Genomic DNA, 23,561 nt, shown 5'->3' on the forward strand with positions numbered 1-23,561 from the left:
CTATTCATTATATTACATCCAATGTCCAATACAGTGTCATCAAATTAACATATTCATTTTATTACATCCAATGTCCAATACAGCCACTCAAATGAACCTATTCATTATATTACATCCAATGTCCAATACAGTGTCATCAAATTAACATATTCATTTTATTACATCCAATGTCCAATACAGTCACTCAAATGAACCTATTCATTATATTACATGCAATGTCCAATACAGTGTCACTCAAATGAACCTATTCATTTTATTACATTCAATGTCCAATACAGTATCATCAAATTAACATATTCACTTTATTACATTCAAAATCTAAAATAGTATCAATCCAATGAACATACAATAGTTACTTTATTACCTCCAATGTCCAAAACAGTGTCAATCAAAAGAACAGTCACTTTATTACAAAGACCAATACAGCATCACTCAAATGAATAGTCATTGTATTACATTCAAAGTAAATTTGGCAATTTGGGCTCTGTTTCAGTACAAAATATAACATATTTTACTGTGTAAAGAAAAGTAACTAAGAAATTCACATTTGAAAATCTCAACCTCCAGAAAACAGTTGTTCCTACAATATATAGTCTCATCACTCCCAATATTTGTCCTCTTTAGTACATGTACACTTGCTAAACCAAATCAATATGCAATTCAACAGCACTGTGACATAATTAGAGGCATCATGATGCAAAGGACTGAACGCAAAGGCAGTGAACCTTAAAATGGCCCTTGAATGGGCAAACCCCCCAAAAACTGGAAAGATATATTTTCCATATTGTCACCCTTTTCATTCTTTCTTGCGTGATATCTCTCTAGAAAACATTGAAATGAAAACCATTTCATATGGGCCCTATTCAAGGCAAATCTCTTTGTGATAACTCAGTGTGAATGTGATCATCCACACAAAAGGAGTAGTTATACTATTTTCAAGATGGCCTCAATGATGACCAGATTGAAGGTCAGTTCAGTATCTTTTTTATTTATGTTAAACTACACACCAAGTCTTCTGTTGAAAACCTCATACTGATAATAATTTCCATTTATGAAGAGTGGCAACAACAATGGAGTCACACCTGTTACACGTGCATAAAAACCAACTAGAAATAATAAAATGTTCTTCTGGTGACACCCCATGTCAATATGACTTTCTGTTCAAGGGGAATGGAGATAACAAGATTTTAAAGACTGGCCATAGTTAAATTTACGACCAATTAGACACAATAATAAGTCTTATAACGATAACCCTACGGCAACACATAATCCATTCAGGAAGACTAGTGACAACAAGATCTTCAAAATGGCCACCAGGGCATCAATATTGGTTCTCAGAATGGCAATGTTTCTATTAGAGACCAATTTTGGTGAACATTCCATGTAGATCATGACTTTCCACTGAGAATGGTGACTGCAAGATTTTCAAGCTAATTGCTGTTGCAGCCATTTGGCAATCAGATTGGCACTATTGTTACTTAGAACCAACACTGTAAGAAATTGTTTAGTGAAAAGCCCATTATGATATTAACATCCATTCAGTAGAAATAGTGATAACACGATTTTCAAAATGGACAATGTGTTGGCCGTACTGTATGTCCAACAGGCATCATTTCCATTTAGGATCAACCAGATCATGAGATAAATGCATGTGTAAAATTTCATAACAATCCCCAAGCAGTTTAAACTTAGTGACAATAACAAATGTATGCTTATAGACAGAAAATGGACAATAGGCCAGAGCATAAGCTCTTCCGATCAATGACCAATATAGCTTAACAGGCAGAAAATAAAACACTGAATATATGATGGTAATGAGTATAATTTGTACCTTTTTAATTTTATCCACATGTGTTCCCACTAAAATCACAGGGGGGATGCTGACTTCTGATGCTGTTGCACAGGAATGTATGGAGTTTAGCCAAACCTCAATCAGTTCTAAAAATACATAAACAACAGGAGAGTGATTGGCATATTATGTACACACCCCATGTCAATCAACTGTCTATATAAATAAATACACTTTAGTGCAAAATCCATTCTCTTCTTTCAGTAACAGTGACCCCAATATCAATTACCTTTCTCCTTACTCTAAGTGTAAGCCATCTACAGCTGTTCTTTGAATGTATATGTGTAGTTTTTTGAAGCTATAAAAGATGCGTGGGAAAAGTCGAATCGAGCGGAGGGATGTGGCCACTGTTGCACTCTCTTGTGTTCATTTATATTACCAATAAGGATATTTCATGTTGTCGAGAGATTTTGTCGTACATTATTGATTAAACGTCAGAGTCCTGTGATTCTAATAATATGCGTGCCCACTCAATTTCAGTCAAGCTGCATCAGCTAAAATTCTCACTTTTAACACTTTTCTAGCTTCAATAATCTGATATAATTCATAGCTTTAAAATAAATTGCCATCAATATCTTCAGCCAGTAGGCCTATCTGCCGAACTGAATCATCTGAGATGAACCATGCTGGGATTGAGCCCTTTTGGATTGTCTAGGTAGACCCAACCCGTATATAACACATGCATTTGTAAAACTTCCTCGCATGCATGTTCAAACTACAACAGAATGTCTTGTCCAGGACCCAGTGTGACAATTAAACTTAAGGAAGTCAAAGAGTGTTAATGATATCGTGTCAAAGGGGTGCCATGTGTGATATCCAGTTACTACATGTGGATTACGATAATAGTGGAATTGCTAGCATATGACAGAAAATAAAACAATAGTTTCCAATCATCACACAACATAAAACAAATGACTTGAAAGTAAAATTTTTAATCACCTTTTATTTTTTAAGCAAAATCTGTAAAGTTCAATGACTTTCAATGACCTTGAATTGAGGTCTTCTTTTCTCAATGACTTTAACTGAACTTTAATGACCGTGCGAACCCTGTACTAAAATGAACACTGCTCCCCAACACAACCTTGATACTAAAAGAGGTTTTCTTATATTGTCATCACTCTGAACACATTACCTTATAGACAGAACTGATTTTAGTACCAAGGCTGCAACAGATTCATGTGTAAAATGCAATGTCACCTACCTTTGTGACCTACTGTAGACCGATAAATTGGCAAACTGTATTTATGCTAGATGTTAAGTAACACTCAGCTTCATAGCTTGCTTAAGGTAGAAAAAATTCACATATATTCTCCCATTCCAATTTGCATCTTCTTGATTCAGGGATAAGTAGTAAAATTTCCTTGGCACTGGACCATGAGTAGGAGGAGTGGTTTTCGTGAACCCTGTGTGTGCCTGGTTGGTGTCCAAACATCGACTTTCACTATATTTGATTATGGACAGGTATGATTAATACATTTTCAAAGCCACTTACAAGATGGGATTCTGCATTGAAAATTCATCAATTTCTATATACATGTGTATTTAGCAAGGACTGATAGGAATCACTTATTTGTTTTTCCCATCATCAAATGTTGCTTGAAAATTCCAAGGACCCCCATCGGGACTTAATTCAATATTTTCTAAATGTCATGGCTTTCCCTGGGTAGGAACAGACCTAATTTGTCTCCTAAATTGTTCTCATTAGCTCAAATATAACTCGTTATGTAGAATTTACATTTTTTTTATCAAGATAAAGATAGGTGCACAATGAAGCTACATTACAAATGCACAAAGGATGAAACAAAATGGCATGGAATAAAAAGGATAGCACATGAATTGTCAAAGTACTGTCATGCAATATAGGTTCATCCAAGTCAATAATATCAAGTGCTTTTAAATGTTTTTCTTCATTGTCTATTGTTGATTCTTTCCTCTTGGAGAACAAAACAGTGCTGACTGTATTATTGTCTAAAATAACTAAAAGCAAAGAGTTTTTATTTAATTCTGGGAGAGTAGAAGTGAACTATGCACTTCATTATCCCTTCCCTGTGAACTATGCATTTCATCATCCCTTCCCATCAAACTATGCATGTCATTACTCATTCCCTGTTAACAATGCACTTCACTTTCCCTTCCCTGTTAACAATGTACTTAATTATCCCTTCCCTGTGAACTATGCACTTCTTTATCCCTTCCCTGTGAACTATGTACTTCATTATCCCTTCCCTGTGAACTATGCACTTCATTATTCCTTCCCTATCAAAATAAGTCTCATCACAACTCACCATGAACTTTGCATTTCATTATCCCATCAATGTCAAAGTAACACTCATCAGCTACAAGATCAGTAAGCTGCTTGCTGACATCAGAAACTAAGAGATATATGGCTCGTCTTGTCAGGAATGTCTGGTGTGTAGTGTAAAAGGCAAACTGGCCTGCAAAGTCCCATATTGTCAGTGGTGAAGTTTTGTCTGCATCTTTTTGTAATTTATAAACATTTTCCTGCAATAATTTTAGCATGGCTATCATGTCTGTTTCTGACTGAATGGGTGCCGTCTGAGTTAATGCTGGGGGGGATTCTTCTTGCTGACTAGCAGTAGATGAAAGATCTTGGCCAATATCATGCTGAGGAGAACGGATGCATAGTACTTCTGATTTCACGCCTTCAACAGCAATATCAGCCACTTCATGGCTCATATGAGTTGTCTCTCTTTGAGGAGGAATTGTCGCCTGTTCCTCAAAAATTTCCTTGTCCTTCATTAATTGCTGCTCATTCAGGACATTGGCAAGGCGCTGTAATCGATAATCCTGTTCGGAATCTGAAAACACAAGGAACAAAAAATACAATTGAATTTTAAGTTGCAGCAAGCATGAAACTGGCAATGAAATTGAAAAACTAAATTAGGCACACTTCACAATCCCATACACATAAAGACACTGCAAATACTCTGTGAGCTGGCATTGCAGACTTTGCCAAAAAAGATACCCCTTGTCAGACAAGGTCTGATTTGGATCTAGCCAATTTGAAGTCTGGCAGGCAAATAAATAAAAAATGAATTCAAAATAATACAAAAATAAATTTGATTATTGTTTTATCATAAAAAAGAGCAAGAAAGTAGCTTTTATGACCTTTTATTCAAATCCAAGTTCAGGTTCGACTTTTGATATGTGTTTCTCGCTAGAAAAATATTCACACCCTAACCAAGGCTCAAATCCAAGATATCACTAATTCAAGATAGACGCTTTGCTATATGTGACATCTTAATCCACCACAGACGTTTCTGTGACATATTTGCCCTGCTCAAAATGCACCAAGCCATTTTTGTGACATATTTCCTCTGCTCAAAGACATGTACTGATGTTTTCATTATCCATGATCATGCTGACCTACCCAATAAAAGCAAAGTCAAGTCTTTTTTGAGTATGATATGCGTATATTGAACGATCTTTTGGGATTCTTGTGATTAATAGCAGTAGAATTAGTAGCAACAAAAGCACATGTTATACGTTTCCTCTCTATTGAAATGAAGTCAAACATTACCTTTTACAGAACCATACATAGCACTGCTGTGATTAGCAGCACTAATAGTAAATGTACACAAGTTTTCTCTCTACTGAAGTCTGGCATGCAAATAAAATAAAAACAAATTCAAAATAATACAAAAGTCATTCTGGTTTTTGTTTTAAATCATAAAAACAACAGTAATAAAGTAGATTTTATGACTTTTTATTCAAATCCAAGTTCAGGTTGGACTTTTGATCTGTGTTTCTCACTAGAAAAATATTCACACCCAGACGAAGGCTCAAATCCAAGACCTCACTAATTCAAGATAGATGCTTTACAATCTGTGACATCTTAATGCACCATAGCCATTTCTGTGACATATTTCCCCTGCTCAAAGACATGTGCTGATGTCTTCATTATCCATGATCATGCTGACCTACCCAATAAAAGCAAAGTCAATTTCTTTTTTAGTATGATATGCATATATTGCATGATCTTTTGTCATTCTTGTGATTAATAGCAGTAGTATTATGATTATAAAAAAATACTGCTGTTACAGATATAATAAATGTCTTAGCATAATAACAGTCATGAGGAAAAAGCTATGGCCTGTGTCAAACTCTTGTTGGCCCTGTTTAAAAATTGTGATAGGACATCCCATCAAGCCAAATCCTTGGCTGAATCCTAATGTTTAATTCTAAAGATGCACAATGAATTATTCATTAGAGATCACCATGGAAGTCTAACAACATACTTTATTAATAATGCGACTTTGAAATTTCAACGTTCTTTGTTATTCTTTCATAAACAAATAGATCCATCAGTAACCAGTCATTGGGGATAAAAGGCCAAATTTAAAATTTCATCTAAGGTTAATAAATATGGTACTTTTGAGAAGGTCAATGCATCAGAAATAACAAATTAGCAAATAAAGTATACTCCTTTTCGTGGTTTTTGCTCATAGCAAGAGCAAAAAATCTTATTTTATTGCCTGCAAAAAAAAGAATTCTTCCAAAAGTGAGCATTTTTTTGTACAGAGTATATATTGAAAACAAATCCAGTAATGGAAAGTTTTTGGGGGGTAATTAATGAAGCAGTCTCTAGAGACTAAAACCAGACTGTTCTTGAGGCATTATTTACAAACGTATGTGGTATATAAAAGGAAATTTTGGGGAAATGTGCCTCTGCCAATCCAGAATTTGCAGCTATAATTACTCAGAATTTACAATTATGAGCGTATGTCCAATCCAAAAGCCATATTATTCATGTTTTAATTGCGTGAAAGTGAAAAACAGAAGGAATTGGTAACATCTGCCTCCTTATGTTTCGTGATGTGATTTGGATTTTTAACATACCGGTAGCTTTAACAATTTTTCAGTCATATTGCTACCATGTCTGCAATGTGGCAGTTTATAGTGATGTCTAGCACTGGGGTATCATGCCGCAGACATGTAGCATGATGTCCCACCCAGTCACATTATCTTAACACCAAGCCGACCAGTCCTAACACTAACCTCTTAATGCTGAGCACCAAGAGAGGCAGCTGTTAGTACCATTTTTTAAAGTCTTTGGTATGACTCGGCTGGGGATCGAACCCAGGACCTCCCGCATATGAGGCAGACGCTCTAGCCACTAGGCCACTGAAGAGGTCCTTATGTTTCAAAAGAAATCCATAAGGACAATGTAACAACACAATCCAGGTATTTATTCCTTTTAAATGCCTACCTGTATTAGAATTTTTGTGACCAAATTCATGTAAAAATATTGCTTTTATGACTGAAGGTTTACATAAAATGTTTTTTTTCCTCTAATATTTCCTATGAAAAGTTAAATACAGTACTGTATATACTTTTTATTTTTATTTATTTATTTTCTTATTTATTTTGCATTTGCTTTATTGCATAGTTGGATTGTGCTGGCATTTTTTGACATAACAATATTAAATTATTTTTTTAGACAATGTAAAATAACAATAAAATCACAGACAAATGAAGATATTTATGCAGGGGGTATTATTATTAATTTATATATTATATATACAAGCCTGTACTGTATGTTTGCCATAGTAGCCACTTTAATTTAGAATTTCTTTTCTGCATCTTATCATTGCATCAGTAATATAGTTTATAATTTCATCATAAAGTTTTCTATCAATAATATTAAAATATATCAATATTTCTCCATTTTGCCCACACTGTTACATATTGTATCACTGGGTTTGTGATTTCTACCCTAAATTGAGTTTTCTTATTAAACTCCTGTACCATGATTGTGTATATGATCTCATCTTTCTTTTCCATCCATATTTTGTTATTATTTCTGCATCTCATAATGATATCTCTTTTATGGTTCAAATTTCTTGGTGGCTCGACGAGTTTGGTCATTCTGTTGTTTTTCTAGATTTCTGGTAGAGTACTTAACATATCCATAAAAATAAATGTATAATGCTGTCCATGCATATTTTTCCCATTATTCATATTTCTTATCCTATTTAAGGCAATATTAGTTTTCCTATATTGGAGAAGAGAGATGACCAAACCCCCCACCAATTTTGCACTCTCTCTCTCTCTGCGTTGACTTATCAGAACCGAGTGCTCTTTAATACTTCTTTTAATTACCTTGGGAATAAAATGAATGACAATGATACAACAATATAATCTTGAGTATTCAAATTTTATTCTATAGAGAATAAAGGAAAGCATCTATTGTTATTATCCAACTATCCAAATTATTTATAAACGGGTGGAGTGTATATTACAAGGTGTATGCGAAGTGTTCTCCAGCTATTAAACAGATTAACGCTTCCTGTTGTGCAGCGCGAGGACAGGAGATCAAAGGCAATGTTTCCACCCTTGTACACCTAACTTTGGGTGACAAGAAAAGAAATACAATTACCTATATATGTCTTCTTCAACACTCGGCCAATCGTACATAGCCGAATGGCAGCATACGAGTATAATCCAAATTAAGTAAGTCAAACTGGATTGTTTTGGGCATCATTGCCTGACCCCACCTTCACCCTCCCCTCCACCCCCACTAAAGATAAGTGAAAAGAAAAAAAAAAAATTAAAATAACTAAATAATCCTTGCTACATCTGACATCGATTATAATTTCATTTATGTGATCTGAGTGGAGCCAAATAAAATGTACGATGTTTGATAAACTTGTAAAACTAACATATAAACTTTAAACCTGAGCAACATGTAGTAGTCATACGCAGGAGAAACTTTTCAGGCAATTTGTAAAAATTCTTTATTACAACAAATAGTAATAAAATAGTTTGTAGTACTCCTAGTACTAATAACAATAATAATTTTGCAGGCCTAACATTTTCCTAGACATTGCTGAAGCATCTGCAGACTGTGAAGAAGAACTCAAGTGGATTCTTCATCACATCAAAGAGACAAGGCTGTCAGCCAAGAAGACAATTATTTATTGCAGGAACATATATAATACCACCACCATGAATGCGACAGAAAATATGTATTATTATTATCATTATTATTATTATTCATTTTATTGTTATTAGTAGTAGTATTGTTACTGTTGTTGATGATGTTGTTGTTACTGTCATAGTAATAGTAGTAGTAGCAAATTTCTTTCTTTTCATAATTAATCAGTCTTTTTCACAGACACAGCAGTCGCAGTAGTATTCTTTAGGAGCACATATTACCCCACGTTTGTCAGTAACTTTGTCTGATATATTCAGCAAGTTTTGATATGTTGTTCCTAGAAACTCTGCTTTCTTTGTGTCTTTCATGGCTCACCATTGTGAATTTGTGTGTGTGTGCTTTAATGGCACTTTAAAAACATCAATAACTATTTCATGCTGTGGGAGTGAAATGTCTTTCACAATGACACATTGAGGCAGCTGACCCATGCTGGTCTGCTATACTGAATTAGCTCCCTTTGAATCACGAGTCTGACCCTCTAACAACTGAGATACCATGGCTCTGGTCAAATAAACAACAATGACAGTTTGTGTGTGTGCTTGATTTTCTTTTAAGAAGGATTAAAATATGAAGGAGAAAGTTCATATTTGCAGTCAAAGCAGGAGATCGGGAAGTGAGTTGGATGTAAATGGGGAAGTGAGTTGGATGTACATGGTCTGATACCAACAGTGCAGGGGAATATTTGATATGAAAAGGATTACTATTATTATTATTTCAGAACAAACAGTGCCTCTTTTTAATGTTTGGTCCTGGTTGGTTGAAGAAATGGGAGACCAAGTATACACAGGCAAAAAATCAGCAAAGACACGTTTGATTGAAATGTATCATTCCTCCATGAATAAAGAGACACAGGACAGAATTATCAAGAAATTTTGAAGACCTGAAAGCATAATTTGCAGTCTCATTGCTACGGTAGCATTCAGAATGGGGATCCAAATCAGTGACGTAGATATCGTTATTCACAGGGGATGCCCAAAGAGCATTCTGAGCAATTTGCAAGAGATTGGGAGATGTGCCAGAGATGGGAGAAAGGTTAATCTTGTCTCCTACCTTACAGGACAAGCATGATAAAGACAACAACAGACAAAAACATGATAGAAGTTGCCAAAAATCAGCAAGTGTATTTAAGAAGAAAACTTTTGAGGCATTGTGGATCCCCAACATGGATAAACTTCCCGCTGAGCTAAAAGAATGTTCTGTGGGGAGTTGCAATATATGCTCTTGCGGAAAATGTAATTGTTGTGTAAATTGTTGTAAAATTTGTCAATACAGTGGGCACAAGGGAAGAAGAAAATATTGTTTCTGATTAAATATATAACATTATCCATATGTTATAAGTTATGGTGTAAAATTATAACAGACGTATGTATGTATGTATCAATGTATGTATTCATAAATACCATTGTAAATGTTATTAATAAAGTTCATCATACTAACCATGTTATAAGTAATGTTATGTATGTATTTATGTATGTATGTATTCATAAAAATACCACTGAAATATTATTAATAATGTTCATCATAATAATCATGTTCTTCTTGTCAGTAATGTAAAGTATTAATACATGTACGTAGATATGTATGTATGTCAACTTTCCATTTATACCATTGTAAATGTTATTAAATATGATTGAAAATACTACCACTAGTAGTAATAATAAATTAATCTTAATAATATTATTATTATTGTGCAGCATATTTTCACATCTGGATACAGTTTTTGTGGTCCATTTACAATTTATTTATCATTTACTCTATCTCACATTTCTGACATGACGTCTCTCTCTCACTCTTGCCTAAATTTCTGCCATAACGGCACAGCTCATAAAGAGGGGTACCATCTGTACAAAAAAAACAACAGTAAGATGGTGCACAGGAGTCTGACGTTTTATCAATAAAGTACGGCGAAATCTCTGACAATATGAAACCCCCTTATCAGTAATGTGTTTATTTATACTACCGATAAGGGGATTTCATATTGACAGAGAAGTCGCCATACTTTATTGATAAAACGTCAGACTCCTGTGGATGGTGGCACTCGGCCCGACTGAATCGGTGTTACGAAACACCCAAATCCACTCAAATCCACACCAAATCGCATTTTGTCTGTCGTCTCATCTCTAAATTGCAACGGTAACTCCCCTCCCCCCATTTTTTAAAATATTTTTAAAAAACAAATCTTTTTCCACAAATTGAATTATTTTTTATTGTGCAGTTTTACACAATTCTTTTGGGTTAGGTCTATTTAGACTGACGAGAAACCTATAAATTGGTATCATATTTGTCAAATTCGGTGGTTGTTTTAGATTGATACGACTTATTTGCCTGTATGGAAGACGTTCGTATAGGCAGGCATGAATACGCACTTAATAAGATACATACACATATTATATACTGTTGTATAGTTTTAATTATATGCTTTAATTCTTCACTGTTCTATTGCTATACAAAATCAGAGCCACATGTTCAACAAAATATCTATTCAAAGGTCATGCTCAACCTTTCAACAACACGGATTGATATAATCTATGTATCTTCAACGGCTATAGGTCGTTTAATCTGGAGAAAGAAGAAAAAAAAACCATTGGATATTAAAATTTCAAAACGTTTTGAAAAGTACGAAGAGAAAAGCAAATTTTTCTTTATGTATCAAACACATTCATAACAATGTACGACGAAATCTTCAAGAAAACAGGGCATGTGTACTGGTCCGTAAAACAATAATCCAAATCATTTTAAAAAAATGGAATAATATTTGCCTCAGATGATAAGGAATTTGATTCAAAATGTCAGAATTTGGAACCCTATTTAAAACAATTTCCAGTTTTCAAATCTTTTTGGCAAAGATTCCTGTTGGGCACAATCAGCAACAATATCCAGATATATCAGTGCCAGCAGCCTAGACTTTAAGTGTCTCAAGGATTCCGAAAATATTGGAAAAAAGTCAGGCCAGCAGAAATGGCCAGCATCCGAACGGACTAAAAAATATTATAAATGACCAATTGGAGAAAGAAATGTACTTAGATTATTCTTTTTTCACCATCTTAATATTGAATCAATGTAATAACAAATCAAGCTAATTATGTAGGAGTGTGTGTGTGTGTGTGTATGTGAGAGAGAGACAGACATACAGACAGGCAAACGGACAGAGACACATTGTACTGATCAAAAACCAATAAAACCCTAATAAACAGAATGTAAAAAGAAACAAAACTGCAATATTACATACGTGCTCATTATATTACAATTTTAATGTGTTTTTTTTAGCAATTATAGGATTATGAACTTTTGGTGCGACTTGAATAGCAGAAAGATAACTCGACCTTTGGGCAATCGAGGCTAGGTGTTAATTATAGAGTTAGAAAATATGAATAATAACAGGTAAATTGCTTCTTGTTGACAATTACGAAAAAGAAACCAATGAAAGAACCTGCCAAATAAGTTGGTCAAGAGGCAAGTTCTCCGTTACTCAATTAATTTATACATCATATTAGTTCACAATCAACCAGCTGAAACCAGCCTTGATTTGTTTTTCATTGCATAATGAGTACTGACAATTGCCAGCGTGTTTTCTTTGGAATTTGTGTAAGTTTCAGTTTTGTATTATTCATTATTAATAGACTAAATGACAGTCTGAAAAAAACATTACTGTTAATTACAAGCAACTAAATACATAGTATATAATCTTAATGTTTCATGAGCTAGTCTCTCATTTTGAAACAAAGCTTAAATACTGCACATTTCTTTTTTTCAATTGTGATTTTTAAAGTGAATCATGGCAGATTTCAGTAAGAATCGCGTAGCCAGGTTTCCATGTGGTGGATGCAAATCAAGATGTTCAAATGACTGTTAAATGTTCATTGTGTAAGAACTGGTATCATAGAAAATGTCAAGAAATCTTGGACGATGAATTGAAAACGTGGGGAAATATTGAACTGGACTATGTGTACGTTTCGTGTCATACATTGGACGGTGAAGAGTTTGACCACCTGATGGTCATGCATCGTCTGCAAAATGTAAGTATCGGCATTTATAATTTGTAACTAATTTTAATTCGCATATGTTAGCACATGCAAAAAATACATTCTTTTGCTTTAGGCCCCTAATTATTTACACTTGAACGTGCAGGCAGGCGATAGTTGCCATATCTCGCAGCAGAGGGCCGTTCAAATCCCGATGTGGATAAAATCATAATAAAATAAACCTCATAATATAATGTCTTGAGTAATTCTCCTAAGGCCCATGCATAGGGTAATTATTTATTACTCTCTCCATAATTATTTTTATCTACAAACAAATGCAGCCTATGCCCTAATTTACATAATTTAATGTGTCTAATATTTATATTTTTTTAAAGCAACAGAAATGTGTGTTATAAGTATGATACAACCGGTTCACACTACATTGCAAATCTGTCGCACCAGGTGAATTTCATAACATGATGTAAGTTACAGCCTTCACATCTGATGGGACAAGAATGCATTCATGTGTATATAGTGTAATGCACTTTTTGTGTGAAAACTGTTTTAAAATGATTCAATTATTAGAGTTTGATATGGTCCACGTGTCAATGTCTATTTTCACTCACCATTGTATTAAGTTATTGTCAACCTCAATTTGGAATCTTATTATTATTAATTGCAATATATTATTGGCTAATAAAGTCTAGTAATGTTATGCCAGCCAAATGTCAAACAGTAGAAAAACAGTCGATGTTAAAGACGCGTGCGATGATATGCATATAGTAAATTCCTTTGATAAATAAACAAGATCTGTAGCAGCAATTAAGTCAATTGTCATCACATTTAAATCTGTTACGTAATTGTAATCGGATTAAGGTCACACTCGACTGTTCAACACCACGGATTGATCAAATCTATGTATCTTCATCGGCAATAGGTAATGTACAGGCGAAGAAGCAAGAAAACGTCGTATGATCATACAATTACATAAATGCCCATTATGCAAAAAAGAAATTTTTTCAAAACTAAATACGATAGCCCAATGTGAAATAACAAAAATGAGTAGGATTAGTTTAATTATGGATATTTATAAAAAACATAAATATAACAAAAACAATATTTTATATCTAGACACTGACTGTGATAATAAAGTAATTTTAAAAATCGTAAATTTTATTATAGATACAATGATGCAATGTGGCCAAGTTATAAGAATAAACAAATGATCGTATATAACAATTTTCAAACATCGAAAATAAACTTAAAAAATCTAAAACTTAAAACTTGAAATGAACTTAAATTTGATTTAAATAACTTACTCAAAATTTAATTCTAAATTTAAATTAATTTAATATGTATGCTGCATATTATTGTATGTATATGTATGTGTATATGTATATATATATATATGTATATGTACATATATATATAGGTATATATGTGTGTATGTATGTATAAATATGAACATATATGTATATAAAACATATATTTCATTTTTCCCCCTCCTTTATTCTTTTTTTTATACTTATTATTTTCAAACAAAATTAATACAGACAAAGGGAACACAGGGAACCACCGTGTGGATGAAGTAAGCAGCATAGACGATGCAGGGCTAAATCACATGGCGCTACGCGAAGTGGCCAGGCCTGCGGAAGAGTAGCAGAAAAACCCACACGGAGGAAAATGGACATAAAAACAACAACAATACCCACAAATAGAGTAGATTTCTACTAACCCATAACTAATATATCAAAATAACAAAAACAAAAAAACATAAACAAAAAACAAAAATATTTCGAGAATTTTGTTGTACTTTTTATTAAAATAAAGGAGAATGACATATGCCGTATAAGGGGAAACATTCACAAAATAAATAAAAATGTGGACCCTTATCCAGATATAAATCCTTAGGATATAAAAATGGGAGGGGGGCATTTGTCTGGTGCCCCCCCCCCCCCCAAGGTAATGTAATTGTATCACTTGTGCACGCTCTCTGAAAAATCAATCTCTTGATTACAGGCAGTCGATATGAAGGTCATGGCGAAGTTAACAACAGCAGTCCGACGTGAGACTCTTTTTAAAATCGAGTTCAAATCAGTATGTGACAAGGACGTTGTTTACCCTCCCGTCAGAGTGGATTCCATTGCGACCCAATAGTCACAACTGGTAACAGCGACTGCCTATTCAATGCAGTATCCCTTCTCATGTACGGAGACGAAAGCAAATCAGTACAGTTACGGTATCATACCTGTCTCCGCATGGTACGAGCTTCAACATCGTACATGAATCATCCCCAAAGGAAGCGCATACACTGTTTATCACCATCTTTTGAAGCTACCTGTATTGACTGTGCTACAATTGGCGGTTTCTCATCTGCATGGACAATTTTGGCTCTATGTGATATTATCCAGTGTCCGGTGCGGATTTTGTACCCTTCAGGCAATGGCGTGAATGACTTGGCACACACTTCTCTGAACACGACTTTTGAACCGTCTGCAGATGTACCAGCAGGACATTCAACACTCAGTATTCTCTAGTATGCTCAAGGGCAACTCCCAAAGGAAGGATCTTGGTATGCAGTAAACCACAATGTCCCTGTAGTCAATTTGAAATATAAGTCAAAAATTCTTTGACACATAATAAGGATGGTATGGACCATAGATATGAAGAATATGAGAACAGCGAGGTTGATAATTTATTAACTCCTGATTCGCAGAAATGCAGTGCAAGTTTACATGTTTTAACTAACATTTTACAAACCAATGAGTATGAAGAACACAGTTTCAGTATGGAAGCGGAAACCGCAGACGAATCTAGTGAATCACTATATCCTTGTACCGTATCTGACGTGTCAGAGGTCAATATTCACGGTAAGTCAGCTCCATTTCAAGCAATGATGCCAGCTAGCAGCCCTGGAAAGTTCATGATGAACAATGAATTACTGAAAGTTATCATGTCTACTGAAACAAGAGAAAAATCATCCCACAAGGAATAAAAAGCGATGTATACACTGTCATTGAAGCATCTGATGACGACAATGGTGCCAAAAACTTCCCCGATGACTGCGGTGTTTGGGATTGGAGAAGTGCCACAACCGTTAATCAGACTTTTGTTGTCACCGATTCTGTTGACAAAGCACATACAGTGTATATGAAAAAGGAACAGTACTGTGTCAAGAAAATGGTCAATGGAGAGATCACATATGAACCAATATTTCCTCAGCCATCGAGTGTTTAACACTGCATAGATATTATACTAAATTGATGGAAGACAAATCATTCAAAAAACGCGTAACAACAATTGCTGGACTGCCCGATTCTTTTCCTGTAGAGAAAAGAATGCTGGCCATTGTGGAATACTGTGGCAAATGCCAACCATCTTTAAAAAGCACCGAAATTCTAAGAAATCGGAGCCATATGTAAGGACAGACCCAAAAATTATTCAGAGAGCAGCTGAAATGGAAAAGCACGAGAACGTCAGCAGCGTTCTCACAAAACTTATGGAAGACAACAGTTTCACTGCTCCGAAATCGATGAAACAAATAAATGACAAGAAATTCAGAGACCGCAAATGAAAACGTGAAGAAAATATCAACTCCAGAATAAATATAGCTGATGATGTGGTTAGTGCATTAAGTGAGCTTCACACTAATCCAGTCATCCATGAAATAATTTTGACAAAACACAAAAAACCGGTTGTCATTGTTTATAGCAACCAACAGATGGATGATACGATCAGAAATTGTGAAGGTGATGACGGGAGTGTTCTAGGTGTTGATAGAACTTTCAACTTGGGAAATTTCTATGTCACAGTCTTTTCCTACAAAAACCGATGTGTGATAAGCAATAGAACAAATGATTTTCTGGTAATGTTTGGGCCGTGCATGATACATTTTGATGCCGAAGAGGAAACTTACGGGAAATTTTTCTCACACGTAAGCGATTGATATGGACACAAAGCGCGATTAACCATTGGAAGTGATGAAGAAAAAAGCATGACAAATGCCCTGAGAGCCAAATTTCCGCATGCAAATTTTTTGTTATGTACCAAACACATTTATGACAATGTCCAACGACATCTTCAAGAAAATGGGGCATGTGTACTGGCCCATAAAAGAATATTCGAAATCATTTCTGGAAAAAATGATGGAGTAATTTTTGCCTCAGATGATACGGAGTTTGAATCAAGATGTCAGAATTTGGAGCCTTATTTAAAACAATTTCCAGTTTTTAAATCATATTGACAAAGATTCCTGTTGGGCAAAATAAACACTTATGTTTTCCGCCCATTACGCGAAGGAGTAATCAGTGCACCATGGATTAATAATAACAGCGAGTACATGAACCATAAGTTAAAGGCAGCAGTTAATTGGGACAGAAACAAATTCCCAGAACTTATTGAAGAGATCGGAACTATTATGAAAAACCAAATTCTGTTTCTCAGATGTGCTGTTTATAATAAAGGAGACTGGCGTCTAGCACCTTCAATGGAAAAGCATGTTATTCCACATCTAATATGGCATGGTATGCCAGACATGGAGAAAGACAGGCATATACACAAATTTATGCTGGCAAAACCACCAACAACAACAAAATCCAGATATATCAGTGCCAGCAACACAGATTTTAAGTGTCCCAAGGCTTGGGAAAATGTTGGGAAAAAGCTAGGCCAGCAGAAACGGCCAGCATCAGAACAGACTAAAAAATATTATAAATGACCAAAGATTATTCTTTTTCACCATCATAATATTGAATCAAGATAACATTTTCTGTATGACAATAAAATATTTGCAACATTTGTTTAAGGTTATTATTATATATTTTAGAGGTCATTTGTATGGAATCCTTTTAGGGACAATCGCTATATCTTGTAGTTTTGGACGGGCGATGGAGCAATGAAGTGATGCGATGGAGCGATTTGTCATTTATTTATTAATTGAGTGGAGATTAAAGGCGAAAGATTGCACTAGGGGGTGGATCTGGGTGTTTCGTAACACCCCCGACTGAATAGCCCTCTAGTTACCTTGTTATCTCTACAGTTATATAGTGTGAAAACAACCAATGTATACAGAAATGGTCAGTCTCGATTTTCCTTAATGACCGCATTGAAAAGGAATTTCTTAAATGGATTCAAAATTACAATTCTCTTTTTACATCTCTTATTTGCTTCGAATCACTGTCAACTCGTATAGTCTACAAATTTCGACGGTTATCGAAAATAGGGAGTAACCGTTCCTTGGTCTTTGTCATGCTTGATTTGACCAAATACCTATTTTTACTTAACCATTTCAGCCTACACAATACCTAATGAAGATGATTAAATTATCCGTTGTTCAGCTTTGCTATATCACTGTGCTTAACTTGTTATTTCCTCTTAGTTTGTTATCTGTCTTTGAGCACATGTTCACTTCCTTGTCATGCGGTCTACTTAAGTACCGTTCATGAGTACACCACCTAATACATGTTCCGAACTTTTGCTGTTAGCAATTTCAGTAAGCACGGTAGTTTGATATAAAATCTTGAGGAAATTTTTATAACATACTGTTGTTATTGAAGTTCATGCTTCTTGGAAAATGAAAATTAATTTCGGGGATTTCCTTGGGAGTATATAATAATGTTGGCTGCTTGTCAGGATTCAGCTCAGAGATTCCCTGTATGACTTTTTCTAAATTCTTCTATTATTATTATTATTATCATTATGGTTGTTGTTGTTGTTGAATTTATTACTTTTCTGTACAAGATTTGAAGTTTTAGAAAATATTTTGGACAAAAAATCTTTGCTTAATTTATTTAAAGCACAAGAAAATATTTATTTGGCAGAGGCTATTCACAGAGATCCTATATAATACTAGTAATGATATTGACATTAATGGGTGATAGACAATTTGCATAGCTCTGATACACCTCATGTATATCTTATATGTGTAGGCTATTTTTCACCATGTGTTGGAATCGTGGCAATAGCTAGCCTAATGCAAGTTGTGTATTTTGTAGAAATGACAGCAAGTTTTGGCATTGTAGATTAGAAATTGTCTGACAAACATCCATTTTATTTTCTTCCATAAAATAAATGTAGGTACTCTTTATAGAAAAAAATTGCAAGTAAATGTCAAACACTGTTATAGCGTTACGCTTGTTGATTTCATAGGCACTTGTTACAAAAGCACTGACAACTATTAGTTATTGGATAAAAGACGGTTGAGTAGTCCAAACCTATTACAATGTCACTACAGGTTGTGAACCAACTCACCCCACCATCAGCCTATCACTTCATGGGTACTCTTAATTTCATGAGTAAATGTGTCTGTGTTTATTAGATGATTTCATGCAAGTTCAGAATATTCCAAACTCCATAATGTGCTGGTTGCTGTGGGAATTGTCATTTCTACTGCAGGTAAATGGCAGTCATACAAATAGTCTTTCAAATTTCAGTACATATCCACCATGCAAATAAACACTATCTATTTTGGGAATGATAACGTTTCTCTCTCTTTCAAAATACATAAATTCTAGTTCTTCTGAAATTTTTAATCAAACTAGAGATTGTTATATCAGTTGCCATAAGAACTGAGTTGCATGGTCAAAGTTGGATGACCACCAACAGAACTTAACAAAACTGGACATTCTCCTTCCAAGCACAATACATACATGCAAAGATTATCTCATTAAAGACAAGGATAATTAGGTCCCTAGGTGTAATATATTCCTGACCCAATCGATGTTAGGGTGTTTTAAGGACACGTACATGGATAGGTCCAACAGAACCTTTGTAGCACCAATATAACTATGATGTTATATACATTATTAACCAATGACAATACATATAACATTTAATTGTGGTTCATTATAAGCACCAGACATGGTAAAGAACAGTTGAAAATTGCAATGTCCAGTACAGAAGCAAACAAATGGCCACCTTAGGTCAAAGTGAGTGTTGCCTTCAACATTTTTAATAATCGTATTAACTAATTTCTGTCTTGAATTATTTCTAGGAAGCTACATACATCTTTATGATGTCATTCTATGCTGAATTAAATCTAATTTTCTTTTAATTCCAGAACTCAGAATTGTCTAAATGCTGCAAAAGATGATTTATTTTCTTAAATAATAAATGCTATGTTTCCCATGACTGACATTGTAAATTTTTATCCCATTTAATTCAATACTTCAAAACACCATAATAGAATTATCACAAGAAGCTAAATCATTAATGTCATTGTGAACATAACCATCACTAACCTGACATTCTCATTTCAACTCAGTAACTCTGTAATCCAACAAGTTATATGCATTAATTCCAGAAATTTGTAAGAAGCTAGAATATTTAAGACTTTGTCAACAATGTTTTCACTGACTTAATATGCTAGATTAGATTCAACCCTATAATTGCATAATTTAACAATTCATGAATATAATTAAGTTTTCTGAATTCATTAGTTTTTCCACATCGTTTTATCTTCACTGACCTGACACATTCAGTTCAATTCCGACTTAATATCAATTCAGTTCAAATGTGACACAAATGCATTCAAATATTAGTATGCATTTCAATTCAATTCAAATAAGCACATATACCAACTCGTAGTTAAAGTCTAAAGTTAAATAATAATTTGCATTTTAACATTAAATCCTATTATTCTTTCTTAATTGTGTTGCAATTAAATCCAAACATTGTAAATCTTTCATGACATTTTATTGTTAAAAATGGTATTATTATAATTATTAACAATATGGTGCTAATATTAACTATGACATCAGGCATGACCCAATGGTTTTTTCGTACCCCTGGCTAACTGTGACTTTGAAGCACCATCCTTCATCCCAAGAAATAAAGATAACTTCCATCTAAATTTGGCATCTAATTTAGCAACCCTTAAACCCGCGAGTTCATGGCAACTGCCTAGTTCACCATATAGATGAGCCAGAACTGCATGACCTTGTGGGATATTATCATAGAAACACCAGTAAATAAACATGAAAATATTCAAGCCATTGTATAAAGACAAGACCTGTATGATTGTGTTTAACAAAATTTATTACAGAGGAAATATGTTCTTTGGTCTTTAAGCTAGCTAAGAATGATAAAAAAATACAGATGTTCTCATACAACTTATTTGGTGTGATCCTTCTAACCAGAACCCCCAGGTCTTTCTGTAAATGAAGTTGCCTGGTTAATGGCTTATATGGTGTTAATACAGATACCACTCACCATGTAGCTATGTTACAAAGCAGGTTAGCATGCAACAGTGGGTGACTAAAAACCAAAAGGTGCATACATGATGAAAGCCACATATACATTTACACAAAGCAAGCAAAAAAGCACACTAAAAAATACAATACACACATCAAACAACTGTGTTACTAATATACAATGCAGTCAAGTTGTTGTTGTTGTTGTTGTTATTTTAGGGTTTAATGTCATTTTTCAATACACGATAGGCTATACATGGCGGCCAGTATTAATGATGGAGGAAGAACCTGGGGAAAACCCAGGAAAGAATCATCAACCCACAAAAAGATACTGGCAAGCTTTCTTACATACCCACATTGGCCGAATCCAAGACTCGAACCCATGCAGACAGAGGTGAGATAGCTGTTATCCATAACAGAAAGAGCTTTAGACCACTTGGCCACTCGGGGCCCCTCAATGCAGTCAAAGGTAAATATCAGCTTAAAAATGTCCACATGTCTGCTCATATGTACGTTTGGTGTCTGTGAAAGAACAGGTCACTTCAAGATGCTCATACAACTGGATGAGTGTAATTTAAGCAGATACAATATTATGTACAATGTGGGATATTTAAAACTGATCCCAGACAACAAAATATTATATGACAGTTGCCCTACTGTGTGGGAAGTTAACCATTTGAAAATATTGTTCTATAATTTAATAAAGACTTTAAATTTCATTTTGTTAACCAAATTTGTTCTACAGTTTAAATGTATGGGTGCACATTGTTCAAAGTGTATGTACATAAATCTATCCAACATCTGTCCATTATGCATCTAAAATCTAGAATTTCTATTTTTGTTCCAAACAATTTATGCTTAGTATTTTTGTCTGCCATATTTCTACCTTTGCCTGTAAATGGACGTTTGATCAACCTCAACATAGCCAAAAAAGATCTGTGTACCCACCATTAAGCAAAGTGTATTATGCTTTCATGTTATCTGTCTTTCCATTTATTACCAATTTAATTACCACAGAGTGACTATTGTTTTCAACGTCTATTATTAATAAATTCTATGGATATCTTAAAATGGGGGGAGGAAGAACCCTACTGATTTGGGGCAAAAAGGTTACGGTTGCTGTGACTGAATGAAGAAAATAAGTTTCTAAACACATTAATTCAAGTTCTCTATCGTTTACAGTTATGAAATTTTGCGTATAGTTTGCACTTGTGGAAAGGAAGAATTATACTGATTTCAGGGTCTAAAAGTCAAGATTACTTTGACAGACGAACACAGTTTTCTGCTAGTAACTCAAGTTCTTCACAATATACAGTTACCAAAATTTTGTGCATGGCTAGTATTTGTGGTTGGAAAGAATCCAATCTATTTTGGGCTCAAAAGCCAAGGTCAAAGTCACTACAAAACAAATAGTTTCCACTCAATAAGTGGACTTTTCCATCATCTACAGTTACCAAACTCCGCGGATGCATCCTTGCATCTGATGCAAGTATTTTGGAGTACCATTTTAGGAAAATACTGGGTAAGGACTTTGTAAAGACATTAAAAGCAAAAATGTTTTGAATGTAAGGACCAAACATAATCACAACTCTGTCAATTCCATACCTCCATACTGAAAAAATTTGGATTTTTCAAACAAATTTTCCTTTTTTTGAAAGTAACCCACCATTCCTGGCCTTACTAAGGTTTAATAAAAAAAATAAGCATACTTATGAGGACTGGTATTAACCATGTGATGTGTGTCCCATCATGAGACTGAAACTATTACAGCTACCTGCCACATATTTGCTCTTCTAACTCTCAACCAAATTATCTAAGCCATTTTTAACTGCTTAATATACAGACTGCTTCAAACATGGATACATTTTGAGCAAGAAAAAGTGCACATCAATCATTCAAGATTGGCTGTGTCTTACATACTAAATTTCTGATTTCTGAACTAGACTATCTATGATATTACAAAAACTGTGGCAGTGGACAGTTTGTCCAGGATTTTGTTAGTCATCACATATGGCCAGCCATTATGATATGCATATTTCAAAGTAAATAAGTCTTCATATATTCCTTTGATTCAAAACTCAAAGTGTGACGGCCACCTCTAGTGGGACTGGATCCACCTAAGTATTTTTCAAATTAATCTCCATGTTCTCAATCAAAAGTTCCAATATGATAACCCTATCTAGACATTGGCAGACCAAGCAGATATTTTAGCGCTTTGTCCTAGCAACAAATACTGGATTTTAACACTTGCCTCCCTTAGTATGTAATGGCAACTAACCAAAAGAGTGTAATAGAGGTGCATTGTACACAAGTCCAAAATGGTGAATGGTGAAGGCAATTGCCTAATTCCAAAAGGATATTTTATTGTTGTTGTTGTTGTTGTGGGGTTTAACGCCATTTTTCAGCACGATAGGCTATACATGGCGGCCAGTATTAATGGTGGAGGAAGAACCCGGAAAACCCCGGAAAGAACCACCGACCCACGAGAAGCTACTGGCAAGCTTTCTCACATGCCCACATTGGCTGAATCTTAGACTCGAACCGCCGCAGACAGAGGTGAGATGGCAGTGATCCGTAACGAAGAGCGCTTTAGACCATTCGGC

At 34.6% G+C, this 23,561-nt stretch overlaps 1 protein-coding gene across 1 annotated transcript in view; it reads right to left on the reverse strand.

The window, feature by feature from the left end:
- LOC149788681 (uncharacterized) overlaps positions 1-23,561 on the reverse strand; it is a 102,046-nt gene that overhangs the window by 74,182 nt on the left and 4,303 nt on the right. The window contains exons 3-4 of the mRNA XM_089974748.1: positions 4,135-4,668; positions 1,832-1,938 (exon numbers count right to left, since the gene is read on the reverse strand). Of these exons, the coding sequence (XP_089830874.1) occupies positions 1,832-1,938; positions 4,135-4,668 (641 nt within the window). The remainder of the gene's footprint in view (positions 1-1,831; positions 1,939-4,134; positions 4,669-23,561) is intronic.

The sequence above is a fragment of the Sinohyriopsis cumingii genome, chromosome 11 (assembly GCF_028554795.1).
Source record: "Sinohyriopsis cumingii isolate HCF-2022 chromosome 11, ASM2855479v2, whole genome shotgun sequence".
NCBI lineage: Eukaryota > Metazoa > Mollusca > Bivalvia > Unionida > Unionidae > Sinohyriopsis > Sinohyriopsis cumingii.